At 41.5% G+C, this 21,668-nt stretch overlaps 1 protein-coding gene across 1 annotated transcript in view; it reads right to left on the reverse strand.

Moving 5' to 3' along the window:
- MYRFL (myelin regulatory factor like) overlaps positions 1-21,668 on the reverse strand; it is a 61,285-nt gene that overhangs the window by 14,787 nt on the left and 24,830 nt on the right. The window contains exons 12-20 of the mRNA XM_074956660.1: positions 21,409-21,609; positions 20,910-21,018; positions 17,550-17,659; positions 6,746-6,909; positions 6,022-6,085; positions 3,450-3,535; positions 2,700-2,771; positions 2,565-2,611; positions 2,301-2,459 (exon numbers count right to left, since the gene is read on the reverse strand). Coding sequence (XP_074812761.1) covers positions 2,301-2,459; positions 2,565-2,611; positions 2,700-2,771; positions 3,450-3,535; positions 6,022-6,085; positions 6,746-6,909; positions 17,550-17,659; positions 20,910-21,018; positions 21,409-21,609 — 1,012 coding nt within the window. The remainder of the gene's footprint in view (positions 1-2,300; positions 2,460-2,564; positions 2,612-2,699; positions 2,772-3,449; positions 3,536-6,021; positions 6,086-6,745; positions 6,910-17,549; positions 17,660-20,909; positions 21,019-21,408; positions 21,610-21,668) is intronic.

Below are 21,668 nucleotides of genomic sequence, written 5' to 3' on the forward strand. Positions count from 1 at the left end.
ATGAGTTACTTCCCCCTCCACCACATCCAGTCAATTCATTGTCAAAAGTATCTGATGGTTTATTAAAGGATTTAGCTGCCCTCAGGTTCACCTTGGGTCATTAACTAAGTATAACTGGCTAGTAAGAAGTGCTCCCAGCTTGATGTTATAGACTAATGCCTCAAGATGTAGATAGGTGACCACTGGGATATTCAAATGACCTAACCACATTTGAAAATTCCACTAGGTGCCTATCTGCATCTTTAGGTGCCAAAATACCTTTAGAAATTTGATCTTAAGTGCTTATTCTCAATAAAACTTTTACCCACCACAGAATACCCTGGTGGATAGGGCATTCACCTGGGATATGGAGTACTATTCTATAGCCTGTTCTATTTGATTCAGAGTAGGGACTTGAACCTGCTTCTCCTGCATCCCAGATGAGTGCAACTGGGTTATGGCTATTCCGAGGTGCGTGTGTGTCCTTGTTTTTTTATGAAAACTTTCAAAAGGTCTCAGTTTTGTCCTGAGGCACAACAGGAAACTGGTTTTGAAAGCTCAAAAAATTTTCCAGGAAGGAAAAAATCATTTCCTGCTGAGCTCTAATAATACAGTAACTCCCCACTTAACATCGTAGTTCCGTTCCGGAAAAATGCGACTTTAAGTGAAACGATGTTAAGCGAATCCAATGTCCCCATAAGAATTAATGTAAATAGTGAGGGTTAGGTTCCAGGGAAATTTTTTTCACCAGACAAAAGACTATTTTTATATATATTACACACACACACAGAAAAAGAAAAGGAGTACTTGTGGCACCTTAGAGACTAACCAATTTATTTGAGCATAAGCTTTCGTGAGCTACAGCTCGCTTCATCGGATGCATTCAGTGGAAAGTACAGAAGATCTTTTCATACACACAAAGCATGAAAAAATACCTCCCCCCACCCCACTCTCCTGCTGGTAATAGCTTATCTAAAGTGATCACTCTCCTTACAATGTGTATGATAATCAAGTTGGGCCATTTCCAGCACAAATCCAGGTTCCCCCCCTCTCCCCTCCCCACACACACAAACCCACTCTCCTGTTGGTAATAGCTTATCTAAAGTGAATTGTAAGGAGAGTGGTCGCTTTAGATAAGCTATTACCAACAGGAGAGTGGGTTTGTGGGGGGGGGGAGGGAAATCTGGATTTGTGCTGGAAATGGCCCAACTTGATTATCATACACATTGTAAGGAGAGTGATCACTTTAGATAAGCTATTACCAGCAGGAGAGTGGGGTGGGGGGAGGTATTTTTTCATGCTTTGTGTGTATAAAAAGATCTTCTACACTTTCCACAGTATGCATCCGATGAAGTGAGCTGTAGCTCACGAAAGCTTATGCTCAAATAAATTGGTTAGTCTCTAAGGTGCTGCAAGTACTCCTTTTCTTTTTGCGAATACAGACTAACATGGCTGTTACTCTGAAACACACACACAGTATAAGTTTTAAATAAACAATTTAATACTGTACACAGCAATGATTGTGAAGTTTGGTTGAGGTGAAGTCAGAGGGTGGGATATTTCCCAGGGAATGCCTTACTGCTAAATGATGAACTAGCACTCGGCTGAGCCCTCAAGGGTTAACACATTGTTGTTAATGTAGCTTCACACTCTACAAGGCAGCACAAATGGAGGGAGGGGAGACAGCATGGCACACAGAGACAGAGACACACACTGTGTGAGAGAGAGATGCTCATTGCCCCTTTAAATATGCTGACCCACTGTAAGTACATTGCCCTTTTAAGTAGATTAGCAAATTGAGACAGCAGCTGCTGCCAGCAACCTCCCTCAGTCCTGAGCCCTGTAGTGTTCCCCCCCCCCCCGTGGAGATAAGGTACAGGAGATGGGGGTACAGAAGTGGGGGGAAAGGGGATACCTTGATATTAGCACCCCTCTCCTCCCCCTCCCCCGCACAGCAAGCAGGAGGCTCCTGAGAGCAGCTCCAAGGCAGAGAGCAGGAGCAGCACATGGCAGTGGGGGGAGGGACAGCTGAACTGCCCGCAATTGATAGGCTGCTGGGCAGCTGCCACACAGGGAACTTAGGGGAGCTGATGGGGGGCTGCGGGGCCACCCTGGTTCCAAGCCCCCACCAGCTAGCTCCAGCCGGCTGCTCTTTCTGCACGCAGTGGACAAAGCAGGTGGCTGCCAAATAAGGGAGCATTGCACAACTTTAAACAAGCACGTTCTCTAATTGATCAGCAACATAACAACAAAACAACGTTAACTGGGACGACTTTAAGTGAGGAGGAGTTACTGTAATAGGAATTCACGTTTCAACTTACTCTCCTCTGTCATCATGGTCTGGTATCTTGGAATTTTTCTTTGTATTTGATGAATTGAACAGCAATAGGTCTTGTCACAAGGCAAGATGTCACAGAAATTCACTTCGGGGACTGTAATGCTGGATGTCATGGTTGGAGAAGCCGTGCTGTCACTGAGTGCTACAAAGAACAACCAACTCCTCAATAGTGCTGTTTGTCTCTTGACTTTTTGCAGCAGCACAGAAATTGAAGTCATATCATACGGAATAACAACAGATACCGTACCTGCCACGGTGGTGTAGGGATACTGCGTAATGGAACTTGTAGCATTGCTGGTGAAGGAGAAGAAAAACAATTAGTTACAAAACATCTACAGAAGTTGTTTATTGAAACAGAAGTCATAATAGTTTAACTACTTGCCTGTGAATGGGATTTCGACTAATGTCTTGCTCTTCTATGCTAAGTATGTAAAGGGTGGATATTGTCAAGGCACTGTAAAAAGATAATTATTCAGTAGATTCATACCCATCATCTGATGCACACACCGTATAAATAGGATCTCAGCAGCAAGCTCCCTTCTTCCAAAGCCCATTGACATTAATAGAAAGATTCTCATTGATGCAATTTAGGATCAGGCCTTTAGTTGGCATAAGGGACCCAGCAGTTTTTGATGTGTTCCTTTCTGAGTATGGGTTGAAGTATTGCATTGTCGGAAGAGAGCTCCTCTGAGGTAACAGCAACAGTACAGTTGTAAATACAGCAGAAAATACGTTCAACTTCCCCTTATCAAAAGTACTATAGCATTAGCTGAGGACACTGCAGTAATAATATTCTTGTCCCTTTTCTAGGGGTGTACGACCAGAATATTTCTAGAATAAAAAAAATAGAACAGGCAACCCTTATATGAGGGACAAATATTCTGACTTTGCCTCATTTAGAGGCACATTATTATCAAGTTAATAAATTGAGCATATTCCATGCACTGAATATTAGTAGTGAAGAGAAAACACTACGCTCATTTTTCGCAACTGTTACTGCAAGGAGCTCCAAATTCTAATTTAAAATGTTTCTTTCGAGCCAATGTTTATGGACAACCAGAATCTGATTTCTGAAGGGATAAGAGGTGGGGGCAAGAGAAGAAACAAAATGTGTGGATAATATATTTCTTACCATAGTGCCATAACAGCTACCAAAGCTATTACCATGATCTGGAAAATCCTGTTGGGCCATGACTGTTTTTTCTCAGAAAAACAAACCTAGAAAAAAAAAAAACAACCATTCAGCTGACATGAAATACCAAGTAATATGTAGCTGATGAATTGTCAGTTGGTAAATAACTAATAAAGCTAATTTTCCTAAAATGGGGTCCCACGTCTCCTGATGGACTGGTGGCAGGAATATCACAGAAGTCACTAGTTCAGGGAAATGGAAGGATGAGGAAAGGGAAAGATGGATTAGCATTGGTAATAATCACAGATAATGCTGCTTTCTTCGGCTGCTATCTTCACCCCTGGAGGAAACGCCTATAAAATCCCTTTGTTTAAACCAAAGAAATTAATTGGTGGCAACCACATCTACGAGAGGAGGAACCTCCAGTATGTGCCCAGGAAGAGGCTTAACTGAATCTAATATAAATACAAAAAGAAAGTACATTTGGGCAAGAGGAAAAATGGTCTCAGAATATGGAGAGACTGAGGATCATCATTACTGGATACAGAGTGCTTTGTTCCATCACCTATGAGCACACATTGACACCAGCAGTAGCGATGGGTGATATGAAATGGCAGGACTAACGGTATCAGACTGAGAAGAATATGACAAAATAGTTCAGCACATGCCCTTTAACCCTTTCTTTTCTGTATCGGAATACAGTGAACATTGCTGTGACAGAGGGAGTCCCCATGGCCATAGATGAGACTTCCTGTTGTACACTTTGCATGTTCTAACTTTTTCACCACAATAGCTTTGGAATCTGAAGGCGGAAACACTGTACAATACAGGGCGTGCAACCACTGAGCCATAGAGAGATGGTAAGTAGGCATCACATAAGCAAAAATGATAGACTAAGGCTCAAATATATTGGCAGTGTGACAAAGTTCCTCCTCTGCCTTGGTGGGTCCTGCGCTTATTGGCAGATTTGCTTGCCTCAGAGATTCACGGTAGCCCTCAGTTTGGTCACTTTTGCTAGTGGCTCAAACCTGCCCGTTCACTCAGCTAACGTCATCATTGGCCAGCATGGGAAAAAGGAAGAACAATAATCCCCGCAGTTTCTGCTGATCCACCATGTGGGTCGGGGAACAACCCAGAGACCTTCCCCTCTGGTGGAACCCACAGTCCAGGTCAACTCCTCCTGTGTCTGATCAGGAGTTGGGAGGTTTGGGGGGAACCCGGGCCCGCCCTCTACTCCGGGTTCAGCCCAGGGCCCTGTGGATTGCAGCTGTCTAGAATGCCTCCTGGAACAGCTGTGCGACAGCTACAACTCCCTGGGCTACTTCCCCATGGCCTCCTCCCAACACCTTCTTTATCCTCACCATAGGACCTTCCTCCTGGTGTCTGATAATGCTTGTACACCTCAGTCCACCAACAGTCCACGTCCTCACTCTCAACTCCTAGTGCCTCTTGCTCCCAACTCCTCGCACGCACGCCACAAACTGAAGTGAGGTCCTTTTTAAACTCAGGTGCCCTGATTAGCCAGCCTGCCCTAACTGATTCTAGCAGCTTCTTAATTGGCTCCAGGTGTCCTAATTAGCCTGCCTGCCTGAATTTGTTCCAGCAAGTTCCGTCTTGTTCCGGAACTGCCCGTTACCTTACCCAGGGAAAATGTACCTTCTTAATCTGGGACTAATATATCTGCCTTCTAACACTCTCCTGTAGCCATCTGGCCTGACCCTGTCACATGGGATGTATTACAAGACTTCATACACGCTTCCTTTTTATTAGAGCCTCAAATTTCAGATCCTAGGAGGAACTTCCCTCATGTCCTGCTTGCATTGGTGAACTACTCCTGATTTTTAAGGGGTACAGTTTTCCCCCCAAAATTAACTGTTTTGTTACATTCATACATACATTCACTTTGATTTGTTCTCTTGCTCTTCTGAGGCACTTTGTCCTGGTTTTAAGCAATTCCTATTGCACTGAACAAACATGGTAGTGGAATTCTTTGATTGCATGTAATTCTATTTTAGAGGCATGAATACCATTTTTCATGTAATCTGAAAAAATGCATTTCAATGGGGTTTAACATATGTCAAAAAAACCCATTTCCACCAAATCTTATAGCACTTATGTCTAAGGGCAAGGCTAAACTACAAAATTAGGTCTACCTAGGTTACATTGATGTACAACCACTGCAGTATTTGAATTGGTTTTACACGTCCACACTACACTCCTTCTGTTGGCAGTGTGCATCCTCAGCAGGAGCACTTGCACCAATTTAACTGCCAGTGTTGTGCATTATGGGATGGTTTCTGAAAGGCAGCAACAGTTGATATAAGCACACAGTGTCTACACTGACACTGCATCAACCTCACTACATCAACTTAAGCACTACGTCTCTTGTGGAGATAGTGGGTGAGTTACATTGGTATGAGTCACATTTTAGTGTAACTGCTTACAGAGTCAGGTCAACATAAGCTGCTTTACATCATCCTAAACTCTGTAGTGTAGACCAGGCCTAAGCCTTATAAAGAACGTTCTCTGTCTCACTCACTCTTACACCCACCATATAGTACATTTCACTCACCTTACTGTGTGGTATAGCGATTGGTTTCCTTGGTGGTAAAAGACTAGCAGCTCGACTAAATTTGCTGTAAAATACAAAAAAACTGATTACCATTCAAGTGCTTCAGCAGTAATAAATGGGAAAGGGATGTTTTCTGAGTAGGATTTTAATGTTACATGCCTTTGTGATAGCAACATTTTAAAAGAACAAAAAAAGTCAGTGGGGCCATAGCTTTGTTTTCAAGAACAAAGGGCACTCGTCAGCTTGCTCAGGTACATGCTATTAAATGCTACATTTATTTTCAAAGAAAAATTGAAAAAAGATTTAGAAATATGAAATGCTCATCCATTTCACACAAATTGTAAGGAAGATTTTCTTCATCAAAGAGGTTTTTGTGGATTTCCCTTAACTTGGAAATTGCTATTACAGGCCTATAACCGGAGTCATTCAGGCCTTATTTTATTAGGCTGCAGAGCTTCCAGAAGTGATTGCTACTGAGTTGCTGCTTTTCAAACATGGAGATTTTAAACTTTGAAAAAAGAAGTGACTTAAGAAAAGGAAAGCTTTGTATGATTGCACATGATTTGAATTAAAAAAATAATTACAAAATTCAGAAGTAAGAGTACCTGGAAATGAACGAAACCCCCACCAGACTAAATTAGTTCTAACTTTTATCACCCAGGCTGTTTTATCATCTCCAGTATCAGAATCATCAGACAATTCTCCCGAATTGATCTTGGGATACCTGAATGTGCTCTTTTCACTGACTGTTGACTTCAAACTGCTCATCCGTTTCAGCTTGGCCAGTTTTCTATTCCACACTTCCAATTCTTCTATCCTGATTTCAAGGTTGTTGGTTAGTTTACAGAGCTGCTTAACTGCACCAACATTCTCCATAAAAATTTGATCCTGAGGAGTGAAAGAAAAAAAAGGAGAGAGCGAGAGAGACAGACAGACAGACAGACATGTACTGTATTAATCAATGAGATGTCACAACCAAGGATGTGTACAGAATTCACACATCCAAAGATGGTTTCAGCATTTAAGATACAAACACAAATTAATTCAAAATAAATGTGAGGCCTCTTGGGACCATAAAATCCTTTTGCTGGATTGCTAGCTATGTTGAGAAAGTGCTTGTGTTCGATTTGCGGTAAATTGGATATGAGCACTTGTATAAGAAAAATAGTGAATGAGCTGAAGAACTGTGCTGACCCAAGTCTAAAATTTGTCTCGAATTAACACTGTGCTGAAATTTAGGCATCGGAAGTATCATGGCAAGCATCTACATTTTGATTTATGCCGTTGCAGCTTAACGCTGTCTCCAGGATTTACGTACTCACTGGCTTGTTTAGCTATGGGATGGGCTAACTAGCTCAGATGCCTATCCTGTAAACCAAACACGAACTTCCAAAGGACACAGAGAGAGAGAGAGAGATGGGGAAGAGGGACCCTGGTGCTACTACTAGGACCAGGGCTAGGAAAGTATTTAGCTATGACGGGATAAATGGCACTACATAGACCCTGTCAGAAGGCCTCCCATGACCTTCTTGTAAATTCCCAGACCTTTCAGCTGGCTCATTGCCCAACCCAGCAGTTCTAACACCCTGTTTGTTTTATCCCAGCGCAAGGAATACATCATCGTTGGTACCAAAGTTCTGTTAGGAAGGTTAGTGCCACCTTCATCTGGGTAGCACGTATTTCACCATCTGCATATTTCCATTTCTAAGCTGAAATTTTCATTGATCTGTGCTAAGAGTGAGATGACTTCATGATTTTTTGTTGCTGTGTTTGAAAAAAATGCCTTCCCATGCTAGTGTATAACCTGAATGTTCCCATTAAGACTTGGATAAAGCAATTATTCTGCCAAAGATTGGTGAGTTGCTCCAGTATGTTCAAGCCATGCAGAAATAAGACACATACATAGATGCATCTTTTTCATTGAAAATACCACGTACCAGAGCTAGAGTAGAGATGGTAAGTCACACACTGAACAATTACTATAGCATGTTTATTGACAAGTGACTTCAAAACAGCGTCATGTGCTTGGAACCATGAAATTAATGATGTGATCACTTGTCCATATATCAGTGATATGAAGCGGCGGCTTTTCCTGTTCTCTTCAAATCATGCATGACTCTCTCCTGGGCAGCTTTGAGAAGCTGAGAAAAATGACTCACCTGGCAAAATAAAGGAATGTTTTCTTTGGATGAAAAGGCAGATTAGAGTTTTAGTGCCTCACTGAAGATGAGGTACTGAGTCTCAAGGTCCCACAAAAACCCCCAAAGCTCTCAGTTAAATACACCTTCAAAATGTTACACTAAATTCTTAGACACCCCCCCCCCCATATCTCCTATTAAAGTCACTGAAAGCTGTACAAATACATTTTCACATACGTTCCTATTAAGGTTTGCAGAAAGAGAATAAAAGGAGTCATGGATACCATTGGAGTAAAAGTTATTTTTATTTGAACAGATGTTGCAACCACTTCTGAAGCATTCTGTCAGCTCCAGTCTTGACTTAGGCAGAAGGGGAGACAGAAAAGGAGACAGCAGAAAGTTTGCTGGGCTGGAAATACAGGAGGGGGAAATCCTATGGGTAGGGAGCAGAGAACAGACTGGGGGTTGTGGAGGAGCAGAAAGGGGACCTGGTAAGGAGATGATTTGGAATGGAAGAGAACAGTGAACATGGAACTGAGGGGCTGGAAGAGGACAGTATAGAAACATAAGAACGGCCCTACTGGGTCAGATCAAAGGTCCATCTAGCCCAGTATCCTGTTTTCCAACAGTGGCCAATGCCAGGTACCCCAGAGGGAAGGAACAGAACAGGTAATCAAGTGATCCATCCCATCGCCCATTCCCAGCTTCTGGCAAACAGAGGTTAGGGACACCATCCCTGTCCATCCTGGCTAATAGCCATTGATGGACCTATCCTCTGTGAAATTATCTAGTTCTATAGGAAGAGAAACCCTGAGAAAAAGAGGGGAAAGGAAGAGTTTTAGGGGTGCCCCTCAGATAGAAGAACTCAAGGGGAGACTCAAGGGAGGTTAAGTGTGTAGTGAGGGACATAAGTAGGATGGTGGAAAAGATGAAGGCCAGAGAGGAAATATTAGGGAGAGGAAAAACCCAGAGAGAAAAATGGAGCAGAAGGAAAACAGTTTGGAGCTCAAGAGATTTGCAGAGAGGCCAGAACAATGGGGAAGACACAGGGGAAGGACAGTGATAGTGCAGGAACCAGAGGGAAAGAGAAAGAGCTAGAGACAGAGAGATGGAAAGAAACTAGACATGGGAAGACTGCAGAGATTCAGGCAGGGTCAAGGAATTTCTGCATGTTAACAGCTTCACAAATGCTTCACATCTCCAAAGGAGGTTAAACTGTAAACCAGAAGCTTCACACCCTTGGTATGGATATCTAGAGAGGGTGTCTTTAGGCGCTGGTGAGTCTGAAGGGTTGGCCCTGCACCCAGAAGGGCTAGGCAGCTTGCCAGAGCATCCCAGCTGTCAGGAAGGAGCGTTAGACTATAGGTTTGTACTCGGAAATGTGCCTAGGGACCCAAAGATTAGGGCAGCAGCTGGACTCTGTTAGGTCAGTCAAACCACCTGGGGATTCAGGGACACAGAGGCATGGATTACCCTTACAGAAGTCCTGCTAGTGACTGGAAAGGAGCATCCAGCCAGGTCTGTGACACAGCTGTAAAGCAGATGTTTAGGAATCCACGAAGTTAGAAAATCCAGATGAAGATGCAGCTGCCTTGCCATGAACATTGCTAAAATAGGAACATTTGGTATAGGGCAGTAGTTACACTGGTGTTGTCACTAACATTAAACAATGGCTTTTGATGAAGAGCCAACCAATCGCTCACAAGTCGTTGGCATCTTGAACTAATAGAGTAAATGCATTAACAATTCCTTTCAATAGTAAACCTAGAACTTCCCCTCCTGTTTTCATCAGGTATGAGGGCATAGCTCACAGCTTCACCGGAACACCAAACTAGTTGAAACTCCACCAGTGAAGATGGTATGTTCATTTTCTCCTTGTTGCTTCCACAGAAGCAGGCAAACTAGGTCAGATCCAATCTTATTCTGCAAAATAAATTGAATACTCTTCAAGTGACAAATGGAATGGAACAGTGGAACATGTCCTAGCCTGTTACAGAGGGGAGATTATTGAGTGGTCTGAATTTGCCAGCCTGCCCTTCACACAGGACAGCTGCCCTGGCCTGAACTTCACAAACACAGTGAAGGACAGGAATGAAACTTCTTACAGCTTCCATCACCACTGTGAGGAAGGAACATAAGAACTCTAAGCCACAATTGATAGGAATCAGAGTTTTCTGCCTCTTGTCTCCTCTTTCCATGATTCTTTTGAAAACTGAAGTGGCTCATGAAAAGATACAAAGAATTTTGTAAAACTGACACAAATTTGCTAAATGTTTCAGTGTCACTGAATCCACATTTTTCACTGAAAATCTGTTTCAGACAAACAATTTTGCCCAGCACTATTCATGAATATAGGTAAACAGCATACAGGGACCACTATCACAAAACTTTTATTCTACTAGTTTGACACATGCTTCATTTATATGGACTACAGCATAGGCAAGAAAGAGCTTGTTTTCAAGTTTGTCTTTGTAAACTTATTTTTTAATAAGATACATATAGGTGAAGTGTAATACTGAATATTTCATACTCCTGATGGATCTTTCATATGAGCTGGGTGGGTTTGATTAATGGTAGGTAGGATTCCATACACACAATCTGAGATTTTTGTGGTGTTTAGATGTTGCTTGTAATTATTAGAATTGTGAGCACTGGCTGTTGGGAGTCTGAAAGGACAGGAAACAGGAAGGAGGGGGGAGGAGTTGAGAGGCTGGGAGAGAGCTACAGAGGGTGCAGCAGCAGCTTGGTAAAGAGGTTTCCACTTTGAAAATAAAGTCCTGTTGAAGCTTGTTAGTACCTTGCCTGGTTGATACAACGTTTCGGTGACTAGGATGGATCTTCTGCCTCTGAACCCACCTGCACCCTTTCTGCAAAGCCACGGTGAGCCTCCAATTGCTTTTACTACCTGGATCCATATGTTTGAGACTTATCTGCTTGCAATCAGTGCTACAGAGATTTCTGAAGAAAGAAAGCATGCTCTGCTAATCCACTGCCTTGGAGCAGAAGGGCAGCGTATATTTTACACTTTTCCCCTTGCAGATGATAAATATGAGACCACTCACTGCATTAAAGAATTTTTTTGTGCCAGAAGTGAATGTAGTAGCAAATCACTACAGATTTTGCCAGCGTGAGCAGAAACCAGGGGAAGCTATAATGCAGTATATTGCTTCCCTGAGGAGTCAGATTGTAATTTGTGACTTTGGGAATATGGCAGATGAGATGATTAGAGACCAGCTCATTGAGAAAACAATCATGCTTCATGTAAGAGAACGCTTATTTCTAGAACCACAACTTACACTAGGAAAAGCAATAACCATTGTTACTCAGATTGAGTCAGCTACAGCTGAAGCCAAAATAATGGATACAGGAGGCAGTCCAGGCTGTGACTCCTTTGCAGAAAAGTTCACTATCACTGCAGACACACAAGTGCAAGAGAAAAACTAATGAAAAACCACCGAATCAGCAAATTCAAAATACAGTAAAAGCATGCTTTCGCTATGGATCCCCACAATACCTTGCAAGCTACACAGGATGTCCGGCAAGAGTAGCTCAGTGCAATCATTGCAAAAAGATTGGACATTTTGCTAAAGTATGTCGCAGTAGCCAGTTCAATCAACAGGTGCATGCAGTTACAATACCAGATTTTACCGTGCTGAGCATGGACAAAATCACTACTGCACATATTCCAGAACAGATAAAGTGCACTGTAAACATTTCCGTCATACCCTTAGGCAAACCACACACTATTCAGCTAATGTTGGACACTGGCTCAGCAGTATCTATACTACCTGATTCCATCTATCTGCATTACATTAAAGATGTGCCTCTTACTGAACCCAAACTTCACTTGGTGTGCTATTTGAAAAACCATATTCCAGTACATGGCTGCCTGCCAGCAATAGTTACTTTTGGTGATTGCTGTGTAACATTGTCCACAAAGGCACTCCTATCCTTGGCAGAGATTTATTGGCTGCTTTAAATCTCAGGGTAGTTAATGGACGAATTGATCTTCCTCAGCAAAGCACTCTTGCGGTACACACACCAGTTTCAGCTGGGACCCAACACCAGGCTGAGGAGAAACTCGGCTGTGCTTATGGGTTTCTGCATAAAGTTAAAATGTGGAATAATGTGATGCCTGTACGACAGAAGTTACGGCGCTTATCATTTTCAGTCAGGGAAGCTGTTTCAGAGGAGCTTAGAAAACTTGTTCAAAAGGACATTATTGAAGAGATGGACTCCTCGGAATGGGTTTCACCTATAGTAGTGATGCAGAAGAAGGGTGGAGGCATTTGCCTTTGTGTGGACTAAAGGGAGCCAAATAAAGCTATTGTGATTGACAGCCATCCTCTTCCTCACATAGAAGAAGTATTTGCAGAACTCCGTGGAGCAAGGATGTTCTCTACTCCTGATTTTCAGAGCGCATACCACCAGGTTATGTTGCATGAAGATAGCAGACACCTCACAGCATTTATTACATATGAGGGACTATTTCTTTTTAAATGTGTTCCATATGGTCTCACATCTGTCCCTAGTGCCTTTCAAAAAATGATTTCATTGATTCTGAAGAATCAACATGGAGTTTGGTGCTATCTGGATGATATTATTGTGTTTGGAAATACTTCTGAGGAGCATGACAATAACCTTCAGTCTGTAGTAAACTGCATCAGCACAGCAGGCCTCCAGCTCAATAGGTCCACATGCAAATTTAGACAAACTGAACTCTCCTTTCTGGGGCATACAATTTCACAGGCTGGACTAAAACCTGATCCAGATCATATCCTGGCAATTTCAAATCCTCCTCCTCCAACAGATTTGCAAACCTTACGTTCCTTCTTGGGTCTGACCTCCTGGTATGCAAAATTCATTCCCAATTATGCTTCTGTCATTGAACCGTTACGGGAATTACTACAGAGAAGTTCAACCTTAGTGTGGACAACAGATGCACAAACTAGTTTCAAAACGGTGAAAGACTTGATTGTACATAGTCCAGTACTTGCACTATTCAGTCCTGCATTGCCCACAATTGTAACTACTAATGCTTCTGATTATGGACTTGGGGTTGTTCTCACACAACTGCATGAGGACAACACAGAGAGGACTGTTGCATTTGCTTCAAGGACACTAAGTAATGCTGAGAGAAAACATTCTACAGTCGAAAAAGAAGCACTTGCTTGTGTCTGGGCTACTGAAAAATGGAGAACTCTACCTGTGGGGCTGCACATTCAAGTTGCGCACAGACCACAGCCCTTTGACGACGCTGCTCACCACAAAAGGACTGGAAGAGCAGGATACCGTATTGCTTGATGGTCTGCAAGACTCTCTTTCAATTATGAACTGGAATATAAGCCTGGAAACCAAAATGTGGTAGCTGATTGCCTTTCTCACCTGCCTTTGCCTTCACCAGATGGTCCACCGGAGGATAGGATGTAGTGGTTGAGCTTATTACAAGCACTCTTACTGCAGTTACAAGAGAACAATTTCAAGCTGCTTGTTCAGCGTGTCCAATTCAACAAAAACTACGGGAATTTCTGACAAAGAGATGGCCCAGTGACCCTAAAAACCTTGACCCAGTTTTGCTGCCTTATTTTAGAGTTCAGGATGAACTTTCTTTGTTTGATGGCTGTGTGCTACGAGGTACACACCGGCTTCTTGTACCAGAAGAATTACAGTCAAAACTCATACTCCTGGCACACGATACTCATCAAGGAATTGTCCGAACCAAACAACGACTATGGGATCTGTATTGGTGGCCAGGGATGGACTCTCAAACTGAAGCACTCATAAAATCCTGTGTCACTTGCCAAATGCATGATAAGACAGCAGTGACATGTACCCCTCCATTACAGCCTGTTTCTCTTCCTGAATCTGCATGGGAAAAAGTGGCGATTGACATTGTAGGACCCTTTGATACTGCTCCAATTGACTGCCATTATGCCATCACTTGAATAGACTATTTCAGTAAATGGCCTGAGGTAGCATTTACATCGCAAATCTCTTCTGCTACAGTAATTAAGTTCCTCTCTTCAGTTTTTAGCAGTGAAGGTAACCCCAAAGAACTGGTTTCAGATAATGGTAGTCAATTTACTTCCCTGGAGTTTGAAACTTTTCTAGCAAAGAGGAACATTTTACACAGAAGGTCGTCCCTATATTACCCTCAAGCCAATGGGGAAATCGAACGGTTTAACAGAAGTTTGAAAGGGAGTTTGCAAATGGCTAAACTGGAAGGGCGATTGTGGATACCCTTCACTACTGATTTCTTGCAAGCATACCAGGCTACACAACATGTCACAATGCAAAGATCACCCGCAGAGTTACTGCATGGGAAACAGATGAATACTAAACTGAACATTGCTGGATTGTTAAAGGCACGACCTGAGGCCCCAAACGACGATGATATGAGAAAAAAACAGTTGAACAGAACCAAGCAAAGTCTAAGGCTTTCACAGACAAGTGGCGGGATGCTAAGGAACCAAAGTTTGAGTGTGGTTCCTTCATTAGAGTATGAAAACCTGGAATTTTATGCAAAGGGGACCATAAATTCACAGCTCCTCTTAAAATCATAGGTGTAAGGTCCCTTCTTCTCTATCGACTTTCTGATGGGTGGGTATGGAATGCTTCTTATCTCACACCTGCCTATGCACCAAGAGGAGATTATGCCAACACCCAGGCTGCATTGGATGACTTCACCGTAGTACCAACACAACAGGACATTGAACTGGAACCAGGGCTTGAGAGACGGCCTGTCAGACCTGGACGACCACCTGTCTGGACTAGAGACTATATTATGTAGTATCTATAGTGTTTTTAGTGTAATATTTCTGTCAACGGTATAGTGCCTTGTTTCCTATTTGTTCCTGTGGTTAGAACAATAATGTTTATTTTAATTGGGAGAGTTTCTTAAGAGAGGAGGGAATGTGGTGTTTAGATGTTGCTTGTAATTATTAGAATTGAGAGCACTGGCTGTTGGGAGTCACAGGACAGGAAACAGGAAGGAGGGGGGAGGAGTTGAGAGGTTGGGAGAGAGCTACAGAGGGTGTGGCAATAGCTTGGTAAAGAGGTTTCCACTTTGAAAATAAAGTCCTGTTGAAGCTTGTTAGTACCTTGCGTGGTTGATACAACAGTTTCAATAAAATACAGAATAAAAAATCAGTTGAAATGACATAGTTAACAATGAATATGGGATATGCTGTCATTCAGACCAAATGTAACTACCTCCAATATGTATAGATGTTCTCTTCTCCCTACTAATTTTCATTTCACTTTGGCAAAATTTTTCCTGTTAAATCAAGTTTTGCTCAAATCCCAGGTTTATGCACACAAATCTATAATCTTTATCTATGATAACATAAGTACCCTCCACAGTAAGATCTGCTTTTTGATATTGTCACTCTAGAGGCTAGAAGAGATTACACTTTGATTTCTAAGGTAGACTGTTCTGACTATTCAACATTCAGTTATGACTACACATTTATGAAACACAACAAATCAGAATATAGCAGGACACTGCATAGTACAAACCTAACAGCATTATCTTCATCATTAAAGCATGTTAATTTCTCTGTGTACCATATACATTTCCTCCTGTAGGATTTTGAAGTTATGATAATGGTCTAAGATAGAGAAATTTCACACACCACATACAGAATTAGCTTTTACGTTTTGTGTAAAGCAAGAGGATTAGAATAAGAAAGTTACCAGTTTGTGAAGTAAAATACCACAAGAGCTTAATTCTTCTTAGGAACCATTAAATTAATTCAGACTTTCCGACGCAAAAGACTTTTGTTGTAATAGTGGTAGAGCTAGAGCAGCCAATCTTAAGACATCTCTATCCAAATTTTGTGTGACCACACTTCATTTTAAGTATCTCTCAATTAAAATACTACTATATTAAGATTTCAAATAATTAAAAAAAAAACCTCTTAGTCAAATACCTACAGGGGGGAGATCAATTCAAATTTGAAAGACTGACATTTGCATCTTGACAAACACAAAATATGTGGTGCAGCAGAAGTTTCTTACCTGTTTGTGAGCCTTAATAATTAGTGATCAAGTTAGCGTGATGAAATTTCACTCTCTTGGCTGACTAAGATACCCCTGACTGGCAGGAGCATATTAGGCTCCATGTGTGCAGACTCCTGTGCCTATGTTGAACCCCACTGACTTCAATGGGGCTCCATATGGGGGCAGCGGTCTACAAACACACATCATCATGTGGGATCAGGCCCTTACTGTCCACATAGACCTCTTCACATGACTCCCTAATGAGAACTGAAGGGAGCAACTCTGAATCAGACACTGAAGACCAAAAGTGACTAACAGAGACAGGTATTTAAAGAATCCAGAACTATTTACTTGCAAAAAGAAAAGGAGTACTTGTGGCACCTTAGAGACTAACCAATTTATTTGAGCATAAGCTTTCGTTAGCTACAGCTCACTTCATCCGATGCATACTGTGGAAAGTGTAGAAGATCTTATTATATACACACAAAGCATGAAAAAATACCTCCTCCCACCCCACTCTCCTGCTGGTAATAGCTTATCTAAAGTGATCACTCTCCTTACAATGTGTATGATAATCAAGTTGGGCCATTTCCAGCACAAATCCAGGTTCCCCCCCTCTCCCCTCCCCACACACACAAACCCACTTTCCTGCTGGTAATAGAGAGTGAGTTTGTGGGGGGGGGGGTGAGAAAACCTGGATTTGTGCTGGAAATGGCCAAACTTGATCATCATACACATTGTAACGAGAGTGATCACTTTAGATAAGCTATTACCAGCAGGAGAGTGGGGTGGGAGGAGGTATTTTTTCATGCTTTGTGTGTATATAATAAGATCTTCTACACTTTCCACAGTATGCATCCAATGAAGTGAGCTGTAGCTCACGAAAGCTTATGCTCAAATAAATTGGTTAGTCTCTAAGGTGCCACAAGTACTCCTTTTCTTTTTGCCAATACAGACTAACACGGCTGTTACTCTGAAACCTATTTACTTGCAACTCTCTTTAACTGTCATTTCCGTTGTAATGCATTTTGCCTCAAGACCCTCAAAAATGTTTCTGCAGCACATTACCAAATTATTAAGAAAAAGGAAATTAATTTTTGTTGGTCAGCAAAAAATTAAACTGAAACTGATTTACTGGACAGCCAGGATCTTCACCAAGTCCTACAGCTGGACTAATAAAAAAATATGGTTCAAGAGCAGAGCTTCCTTTCCCCAAAGGAAAAAAAAGCAAATTAGTTCTGAATGCCAAAACCTATGTGGCTGATTCTGGGCAAAAAAGCACTTGCATTTGCTACTGAATTTTTTAAAAAATGCATTGTCTTAAAGTCTTTGTTTCATGTCCAGTACCATAGCACTGTATAAATGAATGGCAGTAAACCAATAATATACCTTATCAATCATGAGGAAGTTCTCTACTTTTTCTCCATTTTCACAGGTAATATCTCCAACTTCTTTTACAGCTGTCGGTAAAAGCTCTTTCACCTCCTGGGCTATTATTCCTGTTTGCAAAATAATGAAAAACTAGTGTAAAAAACAAACAAACAAACAAACAATTTACTCTCAGATTGTAATTTGTATTCTCCCTAATGTGGCCATCCTAAAAGTTACAAGTCGAGTTCTGCAGAAACCAGATTTTCCTTTTTGTAGGAAATTCTGCAATTTTGATTTTTTTCCATTCCAAAATGGAACAAAACAAATTTCCTGAGAACCAAAATTCAAAATATATTAATTATTATTACTATTATTGCAGGTAAATCAAAACATTTATTTGATAAAATCTAAATGTTCCATTCCAGTTTTGACTTTGTATTTTATATTACCTAAATATAAAATTAAAAAATTGAAAGAAAAATCATCTTTATCAGAATGCTTCATTCTGGTTTGCTTGTTTTTCCCATATCCAGGCATGTTTCTCCAAAATTTTTCAATTTTGACAAAAAAGCATTTTCTGATGGAGAAACATTCCCTCAGAAAATTTTCAAGCAGCTCTAATTACAGGTTTTTATCATTTTAGTCTTCACCATTCTAAACCACTTATCTAGAACTACTATCTGCTTCTACATATATATATTATTTACTGGATGGCTCAATTAGAAATATGGAATTTGCTCTATAGGGACAGACCAGGTGGGTCCCTAGCCCAATTTCCTGTATTTCTGATATTGGCCATAATCAGATGCTTAAATTTCTTCCCAACTTCCCCTTCAATTAGAGGCTGGCTTATTCTCTGAAACAAGAGGGCTTTTATCCTTAATTTTTAATTTCATCCAATATAATGTTCTAGTTGTCTAATCCTTTATAAAATTGCCCAACTCTTGGCCTCTGCAATAGCCTATGGAACTCATTACCACCAGATGATCATGCAGATTTGCTGCCCTTCCAATTCATTGACTTGTTCTTGTATTATGAGGAGGAGTAATAGGTAACATCCTACTGGCTATGAGGAAGCTCCTTCTCCTTCAACTTGTTTCTTTCTTGTCATTTAGATTTGCAAGCCATATGGAGCCATATGGAGCTGTAATTTACTATATGTTTTAGACACTCCCTAGCACAATGGGTCCTGATTCTGTCTGAGGTCTGAATGTGCTCCTGCAATACAAATAATAATTACAAGTTTTCTGCTCTTTGCAATTTGTCATTTGCTACACCTAAGTTGAAGAGCATGTAAAGGGCAGGGAAAAGACAGTGACGTGAAACATTTCTCTTCCCACTTGGTTTCATTTAGTGCAGATGGACAGAGTGGATGGGAAGGAAGGAACAGCAAACACAGAGGTTACAGGGGTAAAAATAGAAGCTACGGATTCGAAGTGAACATTGAGGAAGAAGGGAGAAAACAACATGGAAAGGAAGAGGAAGGGAAAAGAAAAAAACAATTACAAATACTAAATCAAAAATAACCAACTAGAAGTCAGATCATAGAATCATAGGACTGGAAGGGACCTCGAGAGCTCACCTAGTCCAGTCCCCTGCACTCATGGCAGGACTGAGTATTATCTAGACCATCCCTGACAGGCATTTGTCTAACCTACTCTTAAAAATCTCCAATGATGGAGATTCCACAACCTCCCTAGGCAATTTATTCCAATGTTTAACCACCTTCACAGGAAGTTTTTCCTAATGTCCAACCTAAACCGCCATTGCTGCGACTTAAGCCCATTGCTTCTTGTCCCATCCTCAGAGGTTAAGGAGAAAATTTTTTCTCCCTCCTCCTTCTAACAAACTTTTATGTACTTGAAAACTGTTATGTCCCCCCCGCCCTTAGTCTTCTCTTCTCCAGACTAAATAAACCCAATTTTTTCTTCCCTCATAGGTCATGTTTTCTAGACCTTTAATTATTTTTGTCGCTCTTCTCTGGACTCTCTCCAATTTGTCCACATCTTTCCTGAAATGTGGTGCTCAGAACTGGACAAAATACTCCGGCTGAGGCCTAATCAGTGCAGAGTAGAGCGGCAGAATTACTTCTCATGTCTTGCTTACAACACTCCTGCTGATACATCCCAGAACGATGTTTGCTTTTTTTTTTGCGCAACAGTGTTACACCATTGATTCATATTTAAGCTTGTGATCCACTATGACCCCCCGATTCCTTTCTGCAGTACTCCTTCCTAGGCCTTTCCCATTTTGTATGTGTGCAACTGATTGCTCCTCCTAAGTGGAGTACTTTGCATTTGTCCTTATAGAATTTCACCCTATTTACTACAAACCGCTTCTCCAGTTTGTCCAGATCATTTTGAATTTTAATCATATCCTCCAAACCACTTGCAACCCCTCCCAACTTGGTATCATCTGCAAACTTTGCCAGAAGCTGAAAATGGGAAACGGGATGGATCACTTGATGATTTCCTCTTCTTTTCATTCCCTCTGGGGCACCTGGCATTGGCCACTGTAGGAAGACAGGATACTGGGCTAGATGGACCTTTGATCTGACCCAGTATGGCCATTCTTATGTAATGGTTTTCCAATCAGTTATGCACCTACCTTACAGTAGCTCTATCTAGGTTGTATTTCGCTAGTTTGTTTATAAGAAGGTCATACAAGTCAATATCAAAAGCCTTATTAAAGTCAAGATATGCCACATCTACCACTTCCCCCTGCCCCTGCTCCCCACCCCACAAGACTTGTTACCCTGCCAAAGAAAGCTATTAGGTTGATTTGACATGATTTGTTCTTGACAAGTCCATGCTGACTGTTACTTATCACTTATAGACAAAGGAAAAGAGACATGACGGTATTCAACCTGTCTTGGACCTTAGATCTCCACAAGATTTACAAAAGAAGCCAAGTCTCAATAGATTCAATAGACATTTTTGTTTTGTTTTAAGCACAAATTTTCAGCCTATATATGTAAGGCAGTATGTAGCACAATGAGATCCTGTTCCATGATGAGGGCTCCTAGGTACCATGGTAATACAGGTAAATAATAATATGGATTTATGTTTTAAATGCTCAAATACACACAAAAATGGTTGAAGCAATTTGGCTAAAGCCTTAGAAAAGGTGTATCACCTCTGGGCCGAGACCAACCGTGGAAAATGTCAGCTGATTGCATCTACTAAAATGGAGACATATACACACACAATCAATCAGACACCCACATACTCTCATACGCATCAGTTTTAAAAGAAAAACACTGCAAAAGGCCTTAGGATCCTAAAAATGAGATTGGAATGCCAGGGAATTAATCATTATGATACAACATACAAATATAAAAGGACAGACACTAGAACAGAAGAAGAGTTGATTGAATACCTGTTTCATGGGTATTGTTTATTCCCATTACAGATGCAAATTCAGGCTTGTAGTCATACTCAACGAGCCTCATTTGCGCTATTCTTCTCAGCTGCTCAGTTGTATCAACCTAATTGCACAAAGACCAGGTTTCACATGTTCCAATATTAAGGATCAGAGTCACATCAAGGGTTGCACAAGCATATTGAGAAGCATGACACAGCTGCCATCAAACATCTCCCTATTCAACATTAACCAGCTGTTATTTTTACTTGTATTCCCAGTTACATTTCAGTCAAACCACTTCATTTGCAGACACAGCCTCATCCAAGTTCAAAGTCCCCCCCGCCCCCCAGTTCAAACAGGATGGCTCCACAATGCAAGCAGCGCATTCACTTTCCTAAGGCCAACATTCCAACGTGTCTAGGATAACAGAATCTACTTCATGTGTGTCAGAAGGATAATTCATACATGCACTGTGGTGTAAATGTAAATGCCCTGAAAGCTCCACTTCACTCACCTCCTGGATATTCTGTTTTGCTCGACTGTCAGAGGGATGCATGACTGTCCCCATCACTTTCACATTTCCACAGACGACCAGTGCTTCATCTGGTGCATCTGTGTTAATTCCTACTCGACCATGACAGACCATGGTCTCTGGAACATGTCCTCGCTGCCACAACACATCACTGTCATTCTCAAACTGCCCAGGGTTAGATGCCTGAAAACATTTGTTACAGTCAAAGACACAGTAGCACGGATTTACTATTGCTTTATCCA

The sequence above is a fragment of the Natator depressus genome, chromosome 1 (genome assembly GCF_965152275.1).
Source record: "Natator depressus isolate rNatDep1 chromosome 1, rNatDep2.hap1, whole genome shotgun sequence".
Classification (NCBI taxonomy): Eukaryota; Metazoa; Chordata; order Testudines; family Cheloniidae; genus Natator; species Natator depressus.